General features: G+C 39.2%; 1 protein-coding gene across 1 annotated transcript; it reads left to right on the top strand.

The window, feature by feature from the left end:
* The first annotated feature begins 316 nt into the window (after positions 1-316).
* On the top strand, positions 317-19,933 carry LOC126975969 (exportin-6-like). Its single transcript, XM_050824104.1, has 9 exons — positions 317-336; positions 3,367-3,493; positions 4,203-4,343; positions 7,049-7,246; positions 11,364-11,545; positions 13,073-13,255; positions 16,026-16,218; positions 18,484-18,711; positions 19,751-19,933. Exons 2-9 carry the CDS (start codon positions 3,377-3,379, stop codon positions 19,847-19,849), a joined length of 1,341 nt encoding a protein of 446 aa, XP_050680061.1. The 5' UTR covers positions 317-336; positions 3,367-3,376; the 3' UTR covers positions 19,850-19,933.
* Positions 19,934-21,630: the final 1,697 nt, after the last annotated feature.

The following is a 21,630-nucleotide window of genomic DNA, read 5'->3' as shown; positions in this document are numbered from 1 at the left end:
GGGGCCGCGCTGGCCGGCGCCGCACTGGCCCGGCCGCACCGCGCGCCCGGCCTGCCGCGGGAGCACGCGGGCGCGCACGTCACGCTGTGAGTATTACAGAGTAGAGGGCGGCACGTGAGCGTGCGGGGGCCGCGCTGGCCGGCGCCGCACTGGCCCGGCCGCACCGCGCGCCCGGCCTGCCGCGGGAGCACGCGGGCGCGCACGTCACGCTGTGAGTATTACAGAGTAGAGGGCGGCACGTGAGCGTGCGGCGGCCGCGCTGGCCGGCGCCGCACTGGCCCGGCCGCACCGCGCGCCCGGCCTGCCGCGGGAGCACGCGGGCGCGCACGTCACGCTGTGAGTATTACAGCGCTGGCCGGTGCCGCACTGGCGCAAGTGATTTGATCATTCGGCTCAATTTTGTAACGCTTTTGCTGAACACTTTTCCACAGTTTATACACATTAGATCATACGGTCATTAGAAGGACATTACAAGCCTAATATTGTTTCTACCACAGATAATAACGCAGTTGCCGATTCAGCAAACAAATCTCTTTTCAAAATTTCTTTAGACCAAAATTCAATAGAAAAAGCCTTGAAAAAACTAGACGATAGAAAAGGAGCTGGTCCTGATAAGATACCGGCTAATTTCATTAAAAACTTCGCTTCATCTCTGTATTATCCGCTATATCTTATATATAATCGATCTCTGGCCACTGGGATATTTCCTGAAAAATGGAAGTCTTGGCAGACTTCCATTTTTGTTGTGCCAATTCCGAAAAGTGTACAAGCGGATGATTTAATGAACTACAGGCCAATTTCTATATTGTCCATTTTTGGTAAGGTTTTCAAATCTTTGATATGTCCTTATCTTTCTTTTCATTTGAAATCTATTTTAGTCCCTCAACAGCAAACTCTGGTTTCCGCAATACAGTGTCTACCATAACAAATTTAACTGAATTTACAACTCAAGTAATCGATAATATAGACAAGGGACACCAAGTGGACGCTATATATATGGATGTTAGTAAAGCTTTCGATCGGGTCAACCACTCAATTTTAATAAGTAAACTACATAACGCTGGCATTCAAGGAACTTTACTGTCCTGGCTCTCGTCGTTTTTGTCGAACAGACAACTACAAGTTGTGGTTTGCGGGTATCAATCAGATCCATTCATGGCTCCATCTGGAGTCCCTCAGGGATCCCATCTAGGTCCCATATTATTTTTAGTATTTATTAACGACTTGTGTAACCATATAAAATCTACAAATTTTGCGTTATTTGCTTATGACTTTAAGATTTTTATAAATAAATTGCCCCTTAATTTTAAAAAATGTCAGCATATAAAATTTACAATGAAGCGAATACCGCTTAATACTTCATATTCTTTAAATAATCTTTTGTTAGGTGAAGTGGATGACATCAGAGACCTTGGAATTATTTTAGACAAGAAATTATCCTTCAATACACACATTCATGTAACAATCAATAAATGTTATAAATTATTAGGCTTTGTTTGGCGAAATTGCAAAACGTTTAAATCATGTTTAGCTCTTAAAATGGTTTATTTTGCTCTAATTCGTAGCTTATTAGAATACGGCTCCACCGTTTGGAATCCATTCTATAAGGATCCTATCAAAAGAATCGAAAGAATCCAGAAACGCTTTCTTTTTTTGTTGTCAGTACATGAAAAAACACAGTTCGAGTTAACCTCGTATAACGATAGATTAAATTTCTTTAATATAACATTACTAGAAAATCGTCGCTGGGTGAATGATCAAATGTTTCCATACAAAATTTTAAATCACAAATTAGACTGTCCCAATATCCTAGCCAAAATTAAATTTTCAGTGCCACGCGAAAGTGCACGTTTCACAAATTTCAAACCATTTATTGGAAATTTATATAGAACTGAACTCGGTGCTAATAGTGTTTTAGAAAAAATCTGCCGGGAGCACAATAATCTTTTCAAAACTACTCGTGTTGACATCCACTCCTCCTCCCCTCAGCATTATAAAAAAATATTGCAGCAATTTATCAGTGCAGAAACCACATAACTCATGCTTTGATTTGATTTATATCCTAAATTTAATTTTTAGTTTTTTTTTTCACTTGTTCACTTCTACATCATAATAGTACAATACAATATTTTTTTTATTGTAAACTTGTAACCCCGCACTTGTGCAACTCAAAAATGCATGCTGGTTTGCCTGTAATTGGATTTACACCATAATTTATACTTATTTTGTTATTTTTATAAGCTAGTAATAGTGCATAATCTGTTGGTGAACAAATAAATAATTTTTTAAATAAATATAAATAGCGCGTGCTAATTTAGAATAATTTGTAAATCGTGTTTGTTCTTACTTATAATAATTGAATCAAGTCGAAATTCAAAATTCTGTCGCTGCAATAACCTAGAAAATTTCGAAAGCTTTCTATGACTTCAAATTTTTATGAATCGGTTCAGAAATGGCCGAGAAACAAATTAACACAGAAATCAATTGGAGTCACCCGGTGGGAGCTTCGCTCAATTAAAACTGTCGTGAGTCATTATTAAATTATTTTTAAAACTGCTTTAATTACATTTTTTCGGTGTTGGTATCAATTGACGGCAATATTATGTAGTGCCGATAATCATGTAGTGAATAATGTATGTACATTTTGTTCATCCGTGAACACCAATAGTGACGTTATCGCGAACCCACCACACTCACCCTGATGAAGGACCTCTGAATGGTCCGAAACTAGTCGGTACCGACACCACAAAACGTGAGTAAAGCCGTATTAATAAATAACTTTACAATCATTTCTATGCCTAGTCATTTGTAATAATTATTGGACACTCCAAACAACAGAGCAGTGACCAAGACCACAGAGTATATTTACTACAGGATGTGAGATATTGTCCTGTCCTGTGAAGAATTGAAACCGAGTTTGCTCCCTCTGACTCACAACTGCACCAGCCCCACCGACAATATAAAAAAAAAAATTTTTTCATAACAAAATTATTATTTAATGTGATGGATAGTTTTTTATTTCTCCTAACCAACGTCCCATCCTTCTTTTTAATAATGTATGATCTAGGCTTAACCTTGCCAACCAGTTTGCCCGGATACGAATTTAGCTGACAGTTTTTTTTTTGTTAATTATGTATTTGTTGTAATTCTGTTGTATGCACCTATTAAATAAGTACCAGATTCTATTTTCGTAAACCACACTAACCACCACTTCAAGAGGTTTTCTTATCTTGACTGATTTGTCATAATTTCTCCCCAACATTTCCTGGAATAATTGTTATTTTATTTTTATGCAGAGTTTCCAAAAAGTAATGTAAATCATTATTATTGGTAGCATTCAAATATAATGTATTGCTGTGTGTTCAGGCATGCGGAGATGTTTGCGTGCATGGGTGCTTGGTGTTGCTACGCAAGCGAGTGCAACGTGTCTGCTCAGACCACCGAGTCACTGTTCACGTCTGCGGTGCCGTTCTTGATACCGCACGATGTACAGGTGAGTGATACCAACGAAAACAATAATCTATACTTTGTATATATAGTATGTAATGTAATATAAAAAATAATTGTATGTGTACGCTACTCAACAATTATTTATACAATCTTAATGTAGGTTTTACATAAAGCCACAAAAGATTACATGCATTTTAAATAATGAAAAGAAATCATATATTAACAGATTAAAAAATAAGTGTGTGTGTGTGTGAGAAAGAAAGTTGGAGTGTGTGAGTACTGCGTTTTTATGCGATACCTATTATTATTTTTTTACGATGATGTTTTATATTTCACTTATCAATAAATCAAACTCGGCGTACTGTTTATTGTAAGTTCGTGACAGACGCAGCATTATGGAATTTTGTGCATAATTTGTATTCGATTTGGGAACATCCAAAAGGCGCGTGTGACGCGATCTTAAAGATTGAGCTTTTAGTGAAAATGCTGACAGTAGACTAGGACATTCGATCGATTCTATTCTAAACCAAAAAACACTGTGCTTGTTTCGTGACATTAAAGTACCACAAACATATATAAATAAATAAATAAATAAAAAAAAAATGATTGTTTAGACCAAAGAGTATAGACTTTTTCAAAGACCAATAAAGCATGTACTTATATTAGTGATCGTGGTTGTATAAATGACAGATAAAAGTAGAGAAGTAGACAGAATAAATAAATGTGATACATACTATATTATATATTTTCAGGAGCCACCACTTCTCTGCCACGCGGCTGCCCACTTGCTGCTTAGTTTATCGAAGAACGTAAAGTTCTCCAGAGATCCCATGACGCTGCTGGGCGATCTCTACCATCACGCGCAGAGATCATTACATTATTTGGAACCAAAGGTGTTTTTATATTACCTACTCATGCTAGTAGAACAAAAAAAAATCAAAGAATAGTTGAATTTGATGTTAGTAAATAGTGAAGCATTGTAGTGTTCCTCGGCGTATTCTATTGTGGCGTCCTCTGGTGGCCTTTTTATAAAAAAGACAGCATTTTAAGTGGTTGTATGTGCAAGGTGCTTCATTCCATGGTTTGGAACCGACTTCAAAACAATAGAGATAATATGCACTATAAAGTATAAAAATAATTGCGTATTTTTTACAGACTAATCAATAAATCTAATTCTAGTTGCGATTATTGTAATTTTTGGAATCGGTGTCCTTCCGTCGCGACCCGCTCTCGCCTCCTCACAACTCAAGCACATCTCACCTATATCTATGTATGTAGTTACAAACCTATCTTGGATGACACCACTATAAATAAGAGGATATAAATACTACATAATAAAAGGCGGAACTGCTTTAGTAAAAATTGAAATTTAGTTTAATATGAAATGTGCAGTCATTTGACATAAGTTTGAAATAGTAGTAATTACTGTATCGCGATTGGCCACGAACTATAATCCGGCTATGTTGTAAAGCGAACAGTTGCTTATAACGTAGTGGATTTCGGCTATCTTCTTTTTTTTACAAGATTATAGCCGTCATCTGTCAATGACTGCATGCTTCATACAATGGAGTGAATCGCTTTTTTCTTAGAGAGTTACACTAGCCTGGTGAACGGTGGGAAAATGTGAAACCACGGCACGTGTCTCTCGTACTCGTACAATGTTAAACAATGGGAGGCTCCTTTGCACAGGATCTCGGCTAGATTATGGGTACCACAACGGCGCTTATTTCTGCCGTGAAGCAGTAATATGTAAGCATTACTGTGTTTCGGTCCGAAGTGTGCCGTAGCTAGTGAAATTACTGGGCAAATGAGACTTGACATCTTATGTCTGAGGTGAAGAGCGCAGTTGTAGTGCCGCTCATAATTTTTGGGTATTTCAAGAATGCTGAACGGCACCGCATTATAATGGGCAGGGCGTATCAATTACCATCAGCTGAACGTTGTGATCGTCTCGACCCTTATTTTCACAAAAAAAAACGATATTTACAATGCACAGTAACAACATTGAACTTTTCACTAAATCCATTAAATTTCATTTTTAAGATTTACACAGCACTAATGTTGAACAATAAACAGCTGTATAACTACAGATACGAGGGCGGCACTGAAAATTTCGAGAATCAAGGAAGTGACACAACATTACTATTTAAAAATGTATTTATTGCTTTTCAAAGTATTCTCCGCGAAATTTGACACATTTTTCCATACGATGGAACCAATCATTGAGCAACCATTCCATTCGGAAGTTGGGGTCTCCAAAATGGCCATTTTGTAGGCGTCCACAGCTTCTTCAGGTGATGAAAATCTCTGACCACGCAATTTATTCCTTATTTTAGGGAAAGTATAGAAATCATTAGGGCTTAGGTCGAGGCTGTATGGCGGATGGTCTAATAATTCTATGTTTTCTTGCTCTAAAAACTCTTTTGTTCTGTGCGCGGTGTGAGAACTCCCATTGTCGTGATGGAGGATGATGCGGCGGTTGCAGTTCTCTTTACGGAGTTCAGAAACGACCTGTGGCAAACAAATGTTAGCATTCCATTCTGCATTAACCGTTCTTTGTCCCTCAAGAGGAATAGTCGCAACATGGCCGGTTTTGGAGACAAACGTGGCCACCAAATATTTTTGCAACACTCCGTGAACGAACAATTTAAGTTGGCTTTAACTCATTTTCGAACACCCAAACTCGTGACTGGTTTTTTGTTTCGGGTTCATACGCGTATATCCAGGATTCGTCACCTGATATGATGTTGTATACAGCATTTGAGGATCCTGCGTGGAACCTTACGAGAGTTCTGACGCACCAAGTAACGCGAGCCGCTTTTTGCTCTTCACAGAGCAAATGCGGTATCCATCGGGAAAACAACTTTTTTACACCTAATTGTTCATGCAAGATTATTTGTATTTGACTCATGCCAATGTCTAAAGTTGCCTGAATTTCGCGGTATGTCACATGTTGATCTTCCTCAATCAGCTTACGCACAGCATCAACGTTTTCTTTGGTGACTGCAGTTTTTGGACGACCTTGACGGGGATCATCACTGAGCTTGACACGTCCACGTTGAAATTCAGCAAACCAGCGATAAATTGTGGTTTTGGATAGGGCTTCATCACCAAATGCAGAAATCATCCGGTCAACACATTGTTTTTGTGTTAAGCCACTTTCAAAGTCGTAATAAATCATCGATCGCTCTATAATTTTCTCGAGTCAATTCCATTTTCTCAACGACTAAACAAGTTTGAAAAGACCTTGTGACAAGACCGAGGACCTTTTTTTAAATAAATAAATGGTATTCGATTTTTAAAACCAAGGAGTTTTCACTTGAAAAGATTTTAATATGACAGGAACAGTGGAAATATTCCATTCCCGATACTTTTAGTGCAGCCCTCGTATAATGCTATAAGCATTTCGGCGACTGGAACTTACGAGATTTCACCCACTCAAAAAGTGTCAACTATATAATATATTTTTTTTATTACTTACTTATCGCAATTATTTATGTGCGCCAGTCATGAGCATGTCGGTGACGTGAACCCATAAGATTTTCCCCTACCAAAAGTGCCCAACGTGGCCCGTACGTAATTCATATCACATTTACAGACAGCAGGAGTGGTCCGGGAGGCGTTAGTATCGTTAGCGCTGTCAAGAGGCCCGAGCAACTTGGCCGCGAGCGAGGCGGCCAAGACATTGATCTCGTCGTGGGCTAACACACTACCATCCCTGGGGCCGAAGGTGGCTTTGCCGCCGCTCACCACGCTATTGCTGGCATTCGCTGACGCCTCAACTCACGCCAAAAAGGTGGGAAAACGTTTTTTTTTTATGAATATGATTATATAAACCACGATACATTATTACACTTATGAAAACAACTGTAGAAGGAAATCGATTCCGCTTCGTGTTTTCAGGTAAATATGACAGGATCAATTCGTAAAGTGGAAAAAATCTGAATTGATTAAAATTATCGGTTACCATTTTTACTTATTAATACAGAAATGCCTGATGACAATAACGGATTAACCCTGCAGTTATAGTTAATAAGTTATAATTCAATAGACTGAACAACGAGCTATGAACGATTTATGGCCGTTTTCAATAACCTATCTACCCTTACTTTAATATCTATCCATAGTTATGTCCAATATAGTTGTAGTCCAATGCTATCTGTCAATAGGTTATTGAAATGTAAGTAAGCGTAAAAGAATTGATTTGTCTTCGTCTAGTAAGTTAAACTAAGGATAGATAGGTTATTGAAAACGGCCGTTAAACAGTGTACGGTTTAGTAGCCGTACAATTTACTCTTGTTGATGGTAGTGACACCGAGTGAGGCCACAATGCATGACTTAAAATCAAATCAAGTCAGGGTACAATTGTGTTAGATTATAATTAAAGGTGTTTGCAATCTGCCGGGTAGACATGCAAAAATAATATTTTAATAAATCTTACTCTAAGTTTACAGTGAAAACATATAACACCAAAACAACATTATTCATAAAAGTGTACGGTCTACTATCCACCATAATACACTGGCCTGCAAAAGAAAGTATCACACTTTTCAAATTAAATTTTTTTCTTAACTATAGAAGGTAGATATTTAACATTAAAAACGTTTTGTTGCAAATTTTATAAGGCTTTGCTTTAATAAAATTTTATAAGGCTTGGCTAAGGCTAGGCTTTAATTCTTAGAAACTAAAATTATACATTAGTAACATTTTTAACTTAAAAAAGATAAAACAATGAAAATAGACATTTTTAGTTTAGTGTAAAAAAATTCAAATAAAATGTATTACATGTTATTTAATTTTTAATAACTGGCATTGCCTCCTCGAGCTCTGATTACAGCTTCGAGCCGGTTTGGCATACTGAACACTAGGTTTCGGAGCCGATGTTGGGGAATATTCTCCCATTCTTCTACCAGGGCCTGCTTTAGTGCCCTGAGGGTAGTCGGTGGTGGTCTGCGATTTCTGACTAGCCTCCCAAGCTCATCCCAGGCGTGTTCAATCGGGTTGAGATCAGGACTTCTTGATGGCCAAGCCATCACGCTGATACCGACCTCCTTAATATACTCTTGTACGATATGAGCCGTGTATGACCGGGCATTATCATGCATCAGCATCGATCCATCACCCATATTTGCTAAATACGGCCCTGCATACTCATTGAGAATCTCTTCAGCATATCTTTGCCCAGTGAGGGTGCCATTTTCTATGGCCATTAGCTCTGTGCGACCTTCTGAAGATATGCCAGCCCATACATGTTCACTGCCTCCACCGTATTGGACTCTTTCTGAGATGCAGGCTTGAAGGTATCGCTCACCAGGTGGCCTGTAAACACTTCGCCTTCCATCAGAAGTGCAAAGGGAGAATCGAGACTCATCTGCTAACAAAATTCTTGACCATTCTTCTTCTTCCCACAGCATGTGTTCACGGGCGTATCGCAGTCTCGCTACTCGATGCTGTCTCACGAGTTTTGGGCCACTCGATGGTCTTCGGGGTTTCAAATTTGCTTCAGCAAGTCTTCTTCTCACTGTACTGTTACTAATGTAGTCCCTCCGGGTCTGAAGTAGCTGTTGCTGGACTTCAACTGCATTTTGGTGGCGATTTCTTAACACAGTGGAAATAATATAACGATCTTCTCGGGCACTGGTACACCTGGGTCTGCCATTACAAGGTCTCCTCAGATGGTGTCCAGTCTCTTCGTACCTTCGCTTTACCTTCTGGACCGTTCGTACCATCACACCCACCATTCTTGCAGTGCGACGCATACTGATGCCTAGTTCCAGAAAAGCCATGATCCTAGCACATTCTTCAACTGAAAGAGGCATGATAAATAAATGTTATGTGCTTTTTAGCATACATTTTTAAAACAAGACCCCAACAAGATCTTGAAAAAAAATTAAAACAGAAAGAAAAATGTGAATGGTAAAATTGTAAGTCGGAAACGTCCACTTTGAAAAAGGATTGGTTTTGTTTTTGAGGTTTTTTTTTCAGCCAATCCTTAAAAGAAGGTTACCGACTATAAAGTTTTTATGTACAAAATTAAATTCTCTTTGGAGTCCTTTTTATTTCGAAAGTATATCTTGTGAACTTAAAACGTTATTCCAATTTTAAAAGTGTGATACTAACTTTTGAAGGCCAGTGTATTATTAAATTGTGAAAAATTAAAATTGTTTAAATAAAAAAGTCAACTTTAAATATCTAAATTAACTTATTCTAATGACTATAGATTCATGTCTGTTAAATACTCTTAAACTGAATAATATTTCTTCATCATTAAAAATTCCTTTTTAAAATTTTATTCTTAAAGGAGAGTTAATATTTAAGTTTTGGTCCGCTAGTGATGCTGGTAGTTTATTATACAGTTGAGGAGCCATATTAAATATACTATTACCAAAAAGTGCCGTTGTATGCTGCTTGAAACATATTTTATTTTTTCTGCGTTTACTGTCAGAGTATCTAAATAGTTGATCATTTGTTCTAATGAATACTAGCACTTCATATATATACAAGCACGGGAAAGTAAGTATTTTAAATTTATCAAAATACGGTTTACAGGAATCAGTGGGGCTCAAATGACATATAGCTCTTTTACATTTTTTTCTGACATTAAAAGACTCTATCCTTGTCTGTGGAATTTCCCCAAAACATGATCCCGTACCGAATATTTGATGTGACTTATATTATTATATAAGTAAATTATTTAAATTATTCACCAGTAAGCTACTTAGTACATCTCGATCTCTTAGTAGCAGCTTGCGGCAGATCCTATATTTATCTTAATCTCATAGAAACAGTTCGCGTGGCAGATCCTACACTGCTCGCTACTCATCTTCCTCATCATCTCAACCTACATTATATGTTCTCCCCTGAACGAACAGATGGAAACAGTAAAGTTACTGGACAAATGAGACTTAACATCTTATGTGTCAAGGTGACAAGCGCAATTGTAGAGCGCCGCTCAAAATTTTTGGGTATTTCAAGAATCCTAAGCGGCACTGCATTGTAATTCAATTAATCGTGTCATTGAAATCTGCCCATTAGCTGAATGGCCTGCTCGTCTCGTCCCTTAATGTCATAAAACACTACGTCACAAAGGCACAGAATATCCCCGCTAATTAACAGAAGAAACTGTATCGATAAAATTTTTCAATTTAAAATTATTAACAGTAAGCTTGACTCAGCATCCTTGTTAAATCTAATTAAATTAATAACACCGCGAATCTCCTCTCGTTCTAAGATTACTTTTTATGTATCACCTTATAAAACCAATTATGCAAGAAATACACTTGTGAGGCGCTCTTGTAGTTTTCATTAAATATACAAAAATATAAAAAAAATAGTAGGCATTATACTCAATGTAAAATAATGTTAACTCTAAATAATACAGACTTTGTTGTCAATCATAACTATACTCTTATAACTGTTTAAATTTTCGTTTTGTTTGCTGTAATTTTGTAGTTTTCACTTTTGGTTTTAAATATCTTTGTTGTTTTTTCATTTATTTATTTATTTATTAAGTTTTCACCAACAGATTATACACTATTATTAGCTTATAAAAAAACAAAATAAGTATAAATTATGGTGTTAATCCAATTACAGGCAAACCAGCATGCATTTTTGTGTTGCACAAGTGCGGGGTTGCAAGTTTACAATGAAATATTGTATTGTACTATTATAATGTAGAAGTAACAAGTGTAATTAAATTTTGGATATAAATCAAATCAAAACAAATCATAAGTTATGTGGTTTCTGCACTGATAAATTGCTGCAAAAATGAATTATTGTCCATTGTAAACATTATTAGTATTTAATTTATGGAACTGTTTTGTCTTCTAGTTCTTCTTCTGTATATTTGTAACCTTACCATTGTAAAATACTGTTTTGGTCCTGAATAAACAAATAAATAAATAAAACAACAGATAATAGCAGAAGGCGTCCAAGTAGCGGCGCAAACAGCGCTACGGATGCTGTGTGAGCCCGCGTACTCGGCCGCAGAGGCTGAAGTCACGGAGTTCTTCCTGGCGCTGTTCACCGCCCTGCTGCCCCAGCTGGGCAAGTTCGCCTACATCGCCATAGACACCTTCTTGGAGGTAGCGCAGAGGTACGTCTGTCTACTGTAAAATAATAAAGACTATTCGCTATATTTTCTGAAATGAGCGTATAAATTCATTGGACAACTGGTATTTTTATTTAAACGATAAATAGTCGCTTCAAAAAGGGAGCCGCCATGATTTATGAAGTTATTGCATAATGAGAGGTATTAAAACACTAGTGTCTATTTAACAACAGAGACGTAGGCTGTGTCAAGAGTTTCTCGCCGCCTCCGCAGTCCCGCCGCGACCACGATTCATGCAATTGGATCGAAATATCAAATTAATAAAATATATATCGTGAGTACCAGTCATAATAATCACGATGTATTCTCATGTGCCGTACAATATTTTTTATGCACTCATAATTGGATATTGAACTCTTAAAATAAATAATCCACGAAATTAAGTAGAACAAAACATATGAGTGGCGCCATAAACAATGTGTTAAGACTGCTTAGTTAGGTTAAAGTTAGTCATCCTTGTTGTTGACTATGAGTAGTAATACCCTCATTCTGTTTTCTCGTATATGTGTGTAAAGAAAATACATTTATATTTCTTTAATTGCCTTGAATGTGAATTTTACCGCGCTGCCTAAAAGGAATGTCAAAGCATTTATGAATGTGTTGTCAGTGTCAGTGACTTGTGTCTAATCTATGTTTTAAAGTTTTATCACATTTTACAAGATTGGAGGTTAGATTTAAAATAGTTTATATGAAAAGATTGGAAGTGAAAGTTGAAACTATCAATATTAATTAATAAGGAGTTAGCATATTTAAAGAATAAACTTAAATGTCGTTTCTTTTATTATTTCAGGTTTGTTTTAATATGGTGATGTCATAAATTAAGTGTGTTAAAAACTATAAAGTATAATAAATCTTTTATTATTTCAGAGCAACACATTATCGTTTTATTAATTAGCCGATCCCAAAAACTATCATTATATGTGCAAATAAAGTATTTGGAAATATTGAGTTCTAATTTGTGTTCTGCGCAATAATTTATTTATAAAATTTATCTAGATGAGTTTGTAAAAGTTCAGTATCTCTAACACAACTAACAGGACGAAGTACTTTCATATCGTCGGCGTATAATATTATCTTGGAATGTTTAAAATGAGAGGATATGTCAGTTACGAAAATATTAAATAAGAGGGGGCCCAGAATGGATCCTTGAAGGACTCCTCGAGGGATAGACATAGTAGCAGATTTAAAAACAATTTAGAACAACAACTTGACATCTATTGGCGATATAAGCTGAAAACTATCGATATAAGTTGCCTTGATCCCTAGTTGTAGTAATTTGTCAAGAAGAATGAAATTATCAATTCTATCAAATGCTTCCTTAAAGTCAGTGTATATATCATCTACTTGCGAAGGCTCCGACATACACTTTGACAGTGTTTCAGTGCAATGAAGCAAATTCGATGTGGTTGATCTTCCTTGAAGAAAGCCATGTTGATTTTCACTGAGTATGTTTTAGGACAAATGGAACTTGCTTAAAATAAGATAGTATTTTTACATTTATTGCACCTGTAGAGAGTGTGGCGAGAGCGAGGGCAGCGTGGAACGCGTGGTAGAGTGCGTGCGGCTGGGCGTAGAAGCCGGCGGCGGCGGCGTGCGCGTGCGTGCCGTGCTCCAGCTGCTGCACGGACACGTGCTGCCCCGCGCGCACGCGCACGCGCCCGCCCTGGCCCGCGCCGCGCACCGCGCGCTAGCCAGGTACGTCCTCACGTCCAGGGCAGCAACGTGTGTCATAAAATATCCAAGTTTAAAGGTCTCACGGACCAATTATTATACCAACATTGAACGGAGTGATGCTTCAAATACGTGCTAATTGTTTATGCGCATATTTCTGTTGTAGTAGTTGTTGTAGTTTTATTATCGAATCCCAGATGTGTAAGATCATACACCTTCACTGTTGGACATTCTGTTGACCTCACATCCAGACGGCTGTCTAGTTTCCATTGACATTTCCTCTGGGGTCGTCGGACCTCTGCCAGATCCGAAGCACCGTGCTGATCACGCGCTTTACACGGCCCTCCTTCTTAGGCTGTCGCCGCGTGTACCACTATAGGTCAGCAGAATGGAGGCAGATCTGTCTTTCGCTGGGTGACCCAGATGACGCTGCTGACCCTGTTGCTGATATGGTACTGCAAGGTATAGAACTCTTCATTCCATCCTCCGCTCCTGCAAAATGGCCTGTCGCCGAAAGCAGGAGTGTTATCAAGCTTGGGTCAATGTGGTGGTATCTAAGAATGTGGGTTCCGGTGAACTTAAAAAAACACTACAATCATGTCTCCAGGTCTCTCAAAAGAGTTATTGCTGACGCGAAGTCGAAGCACATTGGCAGAATTGGCGAGAGACTTGTCCGCCTTCCCTCTTGAACTCGTGGGTTCTGGTCGCTCGCCAAGGCTGTCCAAGAAAACTTCTGCCAGCCAGACATTCCGCCACTGCACAGGGACGATGATTCGCTGGCCCATGACGCGAAAGAGAAAGCTGATCTCCTGGGCTCCCTCTTCGCGTCTTTGGATGACCAAGGTGCACGGCCACTGCATCTTCCGCAGTGCGAGTCATACATGCCGGAGGTAAAAATCCGGCCTTAAGGCGCTTCTCACCTTGGATATTCACAAAAGACTTTAAGTGCACGCGATACCTAAGAAAGGTGTACGCTCGGATCCGTCCAACTACCGCCCCATTGCCATTACCTCCATTTTCTCCAAGTTATGGAGTCGATCATCAACCGCCAGCTCTTGGGATAGTACGGTTCCCGTCAGGGTCGCTCCCGATTGGATCGGAGGTTTTGGCCGATCGGAGCATCAAGTTTGTTATCAACGGTGCATGTTCCGACTTAAAACCTATAATTGCTATCCCCTCCACTGTTTCTTCTGCATATCAATGATATGCTGCTCTACTGCATATCAATGATGTGCTGCAAATCAGCAGTATTCATTGCTATGCAGACGACAGCACAGGGTTTCCTTCCTACACCGGCCGTGCCAACATGTCCCGATAGCGACGACGAGAACCGGATCAAACTTGTGTCCTAAATCGAGACTTGCAATTTGCAAGTCTCGGAATGGGGCCGACAAAATTTAGTCCAATTCAACCCCAAGAAGACACAAGTTTGTGCCTTCACCACTAAAAAGTCTCCCTTTATCGTCTCCCTCGATTCGAGATCACTCCTCTAACTGCCACAGCCTGTATTAGCATACTTGGCAACGATATATCGAGAGACGTTCAGTTCCGTGGTCACTTGGAAGAGAAGGCCAAACTGGCCTCAAAAAAGCTTGGTGTACCCAGTAAGGCGAGACAGTACTTCACTAAAAGCCACCGCCTGCAACTTTATAAGGCGCAAATTCGGCCTCACATGGAGTTCTGTTCTCACCTCTGAGCGGGTGCTCCCCAGTACCAGCTTCTTCCATTTGACCGCATACAACGAAGAGCGGCTCGAATCATCGACGATCAAGTCATCTCCTATCGGCTTGATTCTCTAGCATTGCGTAGAGATGTGGGTTCTCTCTGCATCTTCTACCGCATTTATCACGGGGAGTGCTCAGAGGAGCTGTTCGAGTTGATTCCAGCGGCCGAATTCCACCACCGGACATTACGTGCAAAGTACCATCCGCATCACGTAGACGTCTGGCATTCCACAACCGCGCGTTTTGTACGAAATTTCTTGCCTCGCACAGCCATTTTGTGGAATCAACTACCGGCAGCGGTCTTCCCGAACAGATACGACTTTGGGACCTTCAAGAAAAAAGCATACTCCCACCTTAAAGGCCAGCAACGCATTTCTTGATATACCTGTTGTTGCGGATGTCCATGGGCGGTTGCCTCACCCCTCCCCATCCCGTGAGCCTGTTGCTCGTTTGCGCCCTTTTATATAAAAAAAACTGAGAAAATGTAAATATTTACTTTTTATCGAAAAACTTATACAAAATCACTAAGTATAGTGAATATTAGAGTTATCCTTATTACTCATGCAAAGGCAAAGATTACAATACACATAGTATATGTAAGAGTGGCAATAATTCAAAACAAGCTCCATCCAGCGTAATAATTGCTTCGAGGGTCCAGTGTCATTACAAGTGTGAAATTTCATCTTTTCATTTAAGATTGACAGGTGAAGTTAGCTGTGTCAGAGTCGTTCCTGTTGCAGTATGGTAGACTTAAGATCCTGCTCGTTTCTGTCACTTAACATTCGGATAAAAAATATGTGCGAATGGTTAATTGATGTTATGGTTTATACACGAGAGTGACAAGTCTGTTGATAATAATACAGCAAGACCTCTATAATCCGAATACCCTACTCACTACATACATGATTTGAATGGGCTGACCAAGTAGACATTCCTGTGCCAGAAAAAAATTAAATTTTCGGAGTTGGTAGTTGAGTTGTTAAACAGATCTTACTGTAATAACTATATCTCTCCGTTATTATAAATATATTTAAAGTGATAATAATGTATTTTGTAATGTTCGGTTACAGCGTGATGATATATAGATGGCGCTACTTCTTCCCGCACCAATGTGAGACAGAGGAACGCACGCGCAGACTGGACGAGCTCCGCGGCGCACTCACCGCGCTGGGCTCGGCGCTCATGCAGACAGACATTGAGCTGCTCAGGATCGTTCTTAACACCCTCGACGTGCTCAACACTAAATGGAAATTGTATTATAAGGTATAGTCGCTTCAACTATGGACGTAACAAGACTCTTACGACTCAAAAAGTCGAGCGCAGTTGTAGTGCCGCTCATTATTTTTGGGTTTTTCAATAATCCTGAGCGGCACTGCACTGTTATGGGCAGGGCGTATCAATTTTCATCAGCTGAACGTGCTGCTCGACTCGACCCTTATTTTCATTAAGAAAAAGGGACATTAAATTTGTAACCTAAATTTATTAACTATGCGGGACTCGAACCCGCGATCTCTGGGTTTCGTCCGAGCGCTATTCCAATAGAGCCAACCGTTCAAGTGACGTATAGTTCGAAAATCTTGGTATGTCTTGTTCAACTCTCATGGAGCTACAACCTGAGAGTTGAACAAGACATCTACGAACCTGTATTATTATTACCGAATTTTTTAATGTCTGTGAGGAATCTAAGGTTTTGATTGTGTTCAACAACCAAAACTAGTCTGCAATCAATGCCATTATGTCATCAAATGGTTAATAATATACAATACAATACTGTTTCCATTAAATAATAGAATTTAGATGGTTCACATCAACCATGGCAGGGAGCCTTCTAAAAGTCCTCTCAATTTGGGTGCCCCCACAAGGGTCTATTCTCTTAGTTAATAAGTAGTGACCAATTAATATAAACTTGATTTCCCTAATATACGGCTTAGTCGATTCAGTTATTTGTTGGGCAAAATATCTACTTTTTGTAAGAAGATCCCAGAAAATGTTGCGATATAGAGCGTTAAAATATTTAATTGAGTAGTTGGTGACTGGATCGATTCGGTTGTGCGTAATCGATGAAAAACTCACATCCTGGGCGAGTGTGTTCTACATTCTCAGCCGTTAATACGTTAAGGCCAATCATATTTTTAGCTTCCGTTGATACGTTAAGGCCAATTATATTGATAGCTTCCGTTAATACGTTAAGGCCAATCATATTGTTAGCTTCCGTTAATACGTTAAGGCCAATCATATTGTTAGCTTCCGTTAATACGTTAAGGCCAATCATATTGTTAGCTTTATGGAAGGAGTGGAAGGAGAGTGCTGTAGTACCATGAAACAGTTAATACAAGTGGAAGTGGTCTTCTTAAGCTTTCTTGTGTGAGCATTAGGAGTCAATGTCGCCAAAACCCACATTTGCAAACATGAGTTTATTAATTCCGGTAACGCTCGTGTAATTAATGTTGTTTCAAGAGAGTGTGGGTGACGCAGATTACTTTCTATCATATAATCCATAAGCTTTGTTTTGTTTATGGTGGCATAACGCTTATTTCCCATAAGAGGATTTGTTTCAGTCAAGAGTCTGTTGAGTATCAAGCTGTGGCTGTGGCTTCTATTGGTCTTGAATTAAAATACTCTGCTTTTTAAATGATGTTGGATATTCTTTGGACACGTGGAGCGAATGAGTGAAGAAAGAATGACTCATCAAATATATAAGGCAAGTGTGTGTGGGATAAGTCGGTCGCGGGAGACCTCGTAGAACATTCGTCGACCAAATTGGGGACGTTTTGAGAAAAGGACTCGCAACCGGTGAGCATGTATGAAAAGAGTAATGAATGTAGAGGAAGTGCGTGAGGTTTGTAAGGATAGAAGCAAGTGGCATTCTATTGTCTCTGCGTACCCCGACAGGAACAATGCGTGAGTGTTTGTGTGTTCTTAAATGACTGTATTAAATAATATGTGTACTTATAATACTAGCGCTAAGGATTATGCGCACGATTCAAATCTTTTAGCGCATGTTCCGGCTGTAGATAATCTATATTCATATTTATTTAATCCTTCCAAATGATACAGTTTAAATTTAAACTATTTAACTTAAGAACCGGTAACTTAAGAACCGGGTTACTAAGCCCGTTACAAAAGAACTATGTAACAGTAAATGATACAACAAAAATATTTGAATATACCCTCCGGACTAGTCTTTAATACTGTATTATTTGGAAGAGTTAAATAAATATTAATATGTATTATCTACTGGTCCGGCTGTCGACATCGGCGGGAGCGCAGGCGTGACACGAATGCAAGCTCCCACTCTCGGTGGTGAGACGTGAGGAACAGATTTCCAGGCTTTAACTTCACCAGGATGATTATGGGTACCACAACGGCCCCTATTTCTGCCGTGGACCAGTAATGTGTAACCATTATTGTGTTTCATTCTGAATGGCGCCGGAGCTAGTGAAATTACTGGACAAATGATACTTAACATTTTAGTCTTGAGTGACCAGCGTAGTGTCAGAAAGTAGGTTTAAAGCGGTAGTGGCGCAGGCGGTGTTCCGCGGCGAGTTCCTGGGGTCGTTCCTGTCGGTGCTGCTGTCGGGGCTGGCGGAGGGCGGCGCCCGCGCGCTGCTGCGGGACGAGGCCGTGGGCTGCGTGCACGCCATGAGCGTGGTGGACTTCCCGGCCTTCCGCGCCGCCTTCCTGCCGCACTTCCTGGCCGCGCTGCCGCTCGAGCCGCACCACGTGGCCGCACTGGCCGACTTCCCGCCCGACACGGTCCGACTCCTACTTATTTACTTATTCAAAAAGGCTTCCCAACTAAATACTATTAAATAAAACACTTTTTATAGAATAATATGTTATGTTTTTAAAAGTGATAACCTTCACTTCTAGGATTGATACACAAATAAAATTTGAAAAACAAAATTTTATGAACGATGCGGGATTCGAACCCCCGACCTCTGGCGTTCCGTGCCGTGTGCGGGTTATCACTTTAAAAACATAACGTATTGTTTAGATTATTTTAGATTAGATTATTGTTTAGATTATAGCCACAAACACAATATATTTAAAACATGTGAATAAACATAAGGCCAATTAAAAGCTACCACATATGGAAAAATATTTATATATGCCAATTTAAGTATTAAGATGGATATAGTATGTTATCCTTAAGAGATAGACTATCGCCGACGACCTGTATATCCGAGTGGTTAGCGATCCTACCTACTAAGCTAGAGGTCCCGGGTTCAAATCCCGGTAGGTGCAAGCATTTATATGATGAATATGGATGTTTGTTTCCGTGTCATGGATGTTTATATGTATTTATGTATGTTTATATAAATTTATGTATGTTTAAGTAAATATATTGTTTTAATCTTCATTTTAATCATTGTCTTGTAACCCATAACACAGGCAATATATGCTTAACTTGGGGCAAGATAATTTGTGTAAAAAGTGTGTCAATATTATTATTATTATTATCGCGGACTTTCTGTAGACCTATATAAGATATACATTTTCACTAAACATTATTTTGTTATATCTCAAAATGTTTAGACAGCGGTTTCGTTGAAAGCTCTCAGACGGCGACATCCACGCTATACATTGGTGAAAACAGCATGAAAATCGGTGCAACAGTTTTTGAGTTTATACGCGGCGGAGGATTGAGGACTTATATAATATGTAGTGATGCCATCATGAAATGGCCGCAACTGTAATAGTTAGTGATGACGTCATAATTGGCCTTGAGCTTCAAACATAGACACGCTGCTGGAAGTTTAGAATTAATTCAAGTGATATTATTTTGTTACAGGATCTGCCCACCTTCACTCAAAACATTCTTCGTCTGATGAACGACGTGAACTGTTGCCGAGTTTACGGGAATATTGCCCTCCCGGCCATAAGTTCTTAGCCGGGTGTTGTAACTAAAATGGCGCTGTGATATGAAATAAATAAATATCAACTATAATATCATATAGCTGGTATTTAACACTATATAAACACTATATAAACACTATATACAATATATTTAACACTATATAAACACTATATACAAACTAGACACAATTTTTAAATAAATGTAGCACTAAATATACAGTTTCGTAAATTAATTATAATAAATAAAAGTCGATAACATTGATCGCACGCGCAGGGGTAACAGTTTAAGGGGTTGAAGGTTGTCGGTGAAGTACACATGTCACATCAAAGGCACGTGACTTCTTAAAGGTCATTGGATGACGGAGTGCGATTTAATTAGGTCCTATTATGGTACGGTATGATTTAGGCCATTCATGGTACTAATATCATATAGTCAATGTGCCAACTTTTTGTAGGTACCATAACTAAACTTGTTGCCATAAAGTGTCACAATAAATATAATTTAATATCTAATAGCAGTGGATACTTTCAAATGTCCACATAAAAACATTCAATATTTCATACTAAGTGACCAAACTCTTCGTAAATTCTTAGCTGACCTCTACTCGTCAAAAGGAATATTCCTACCAAACTTCAAGTCTCTACGCCTAAGAGATATCGTGATGAGTCAATACATAGGTGGAAATCTCTTATATATATATATACTAGTCAAAACAAAATAAGGGCCACCACGTTTTAACAGTATTCTCATGAATTCTTGAGGTTTAAAGGTTGATCAATGATTCAATTGGATAAATTGATTGATTTTTATTGTAGACAGCATAAAATAATGATGCATTCCATTAAAAAAATAAATTTTTAAATGCTTCTCTGGTGGCCCTAGCTGTATGAGCGCGAGCATTATCGTGCATCAGATGGAATCTTGCGCCGATTCTCTGTGCATATGAGACCACATGGGGTCTTATGACCTCCTCGATGTAACGTTAAGCTGTTATTGTGCCTTCGTTTAGAATTATCAGCTCGGTTCTGCCTGTCATAGAGATTCCTCTCCATACCATAACATTGGGGTCCCCAAATCTGTCACTTTCATGGATGCAAGCATCCGAAAATCGCTCACCTTCACGCCTCCACACCCTAATGCGACGGTCATCACTAAAAAATTTAACTTTGCACTCATCCGTAAACAATACAGTCCTCCAATCATTCATATCCCACGCCAGATGCTGCCTTGCGAATGATAATCGGTTTGCACGATGAGCACTTGTTAGTGGTATCCGCACTACGCGTCTCCTGGAGAACTGCTGGTCCTCGTGTTAAAGATTTCTAATAGTTTGATCACTAACACATGTACCGGTCGCCTGCCGCAAACGGTTTTGTAAGGAACGGGCTGTTATACAGCGTTCTCTACGCGCAGTCAAGCGCACGTAGCGGTCCTCCTGTGCTGTAGTTGCTCGAACTCTGCCAGATCCCCGTCTCCTGGTTAGTCTCCCAGTCTCTTGAAAACGATTCCAAACATTCTGGATCGCTCGCCGGGAAGAACCCAGCTGCAACGCCACAGAACGCTGCGAATGGCCTTCTTGAAGCAATGTTACGGCCCTAATTACGGTTGGCAAGTCCATATGACTTCGAATTCTCGGCATAACTTTTTTTAAAATGTTAATTCAGCCACTAGTCAAACAAAACTTACAGTCCTGAGCGAATTGTCAATTTGACTGAGTTGAAATCCGTCTTAAAATCGGATAGAATCAAGTGGTTACACACTTGGTGGTGCACTTTAAACAATTATGCGGGTGGAATGCTCAAAAAATTTGTGTA

This window comes from Leptidea sinapis, chromosome 38 (assembly GCF_905404315.1).
Source record: "Leptidea sinapis chromosome 38, ilLepSina1.1, whole genome shotgun sequence".
NCBI lineage: Eukaryota > Metazoa > Arthropoda > Insecta > Lepidoptera > Pieridae > Leptidea > Leptidea sinapis.
The sequence above is the reverse complement of the archived record's forward strand: the minus strand, read 5'-3'. Positions and strand labels throughout refer to the sequence as shown.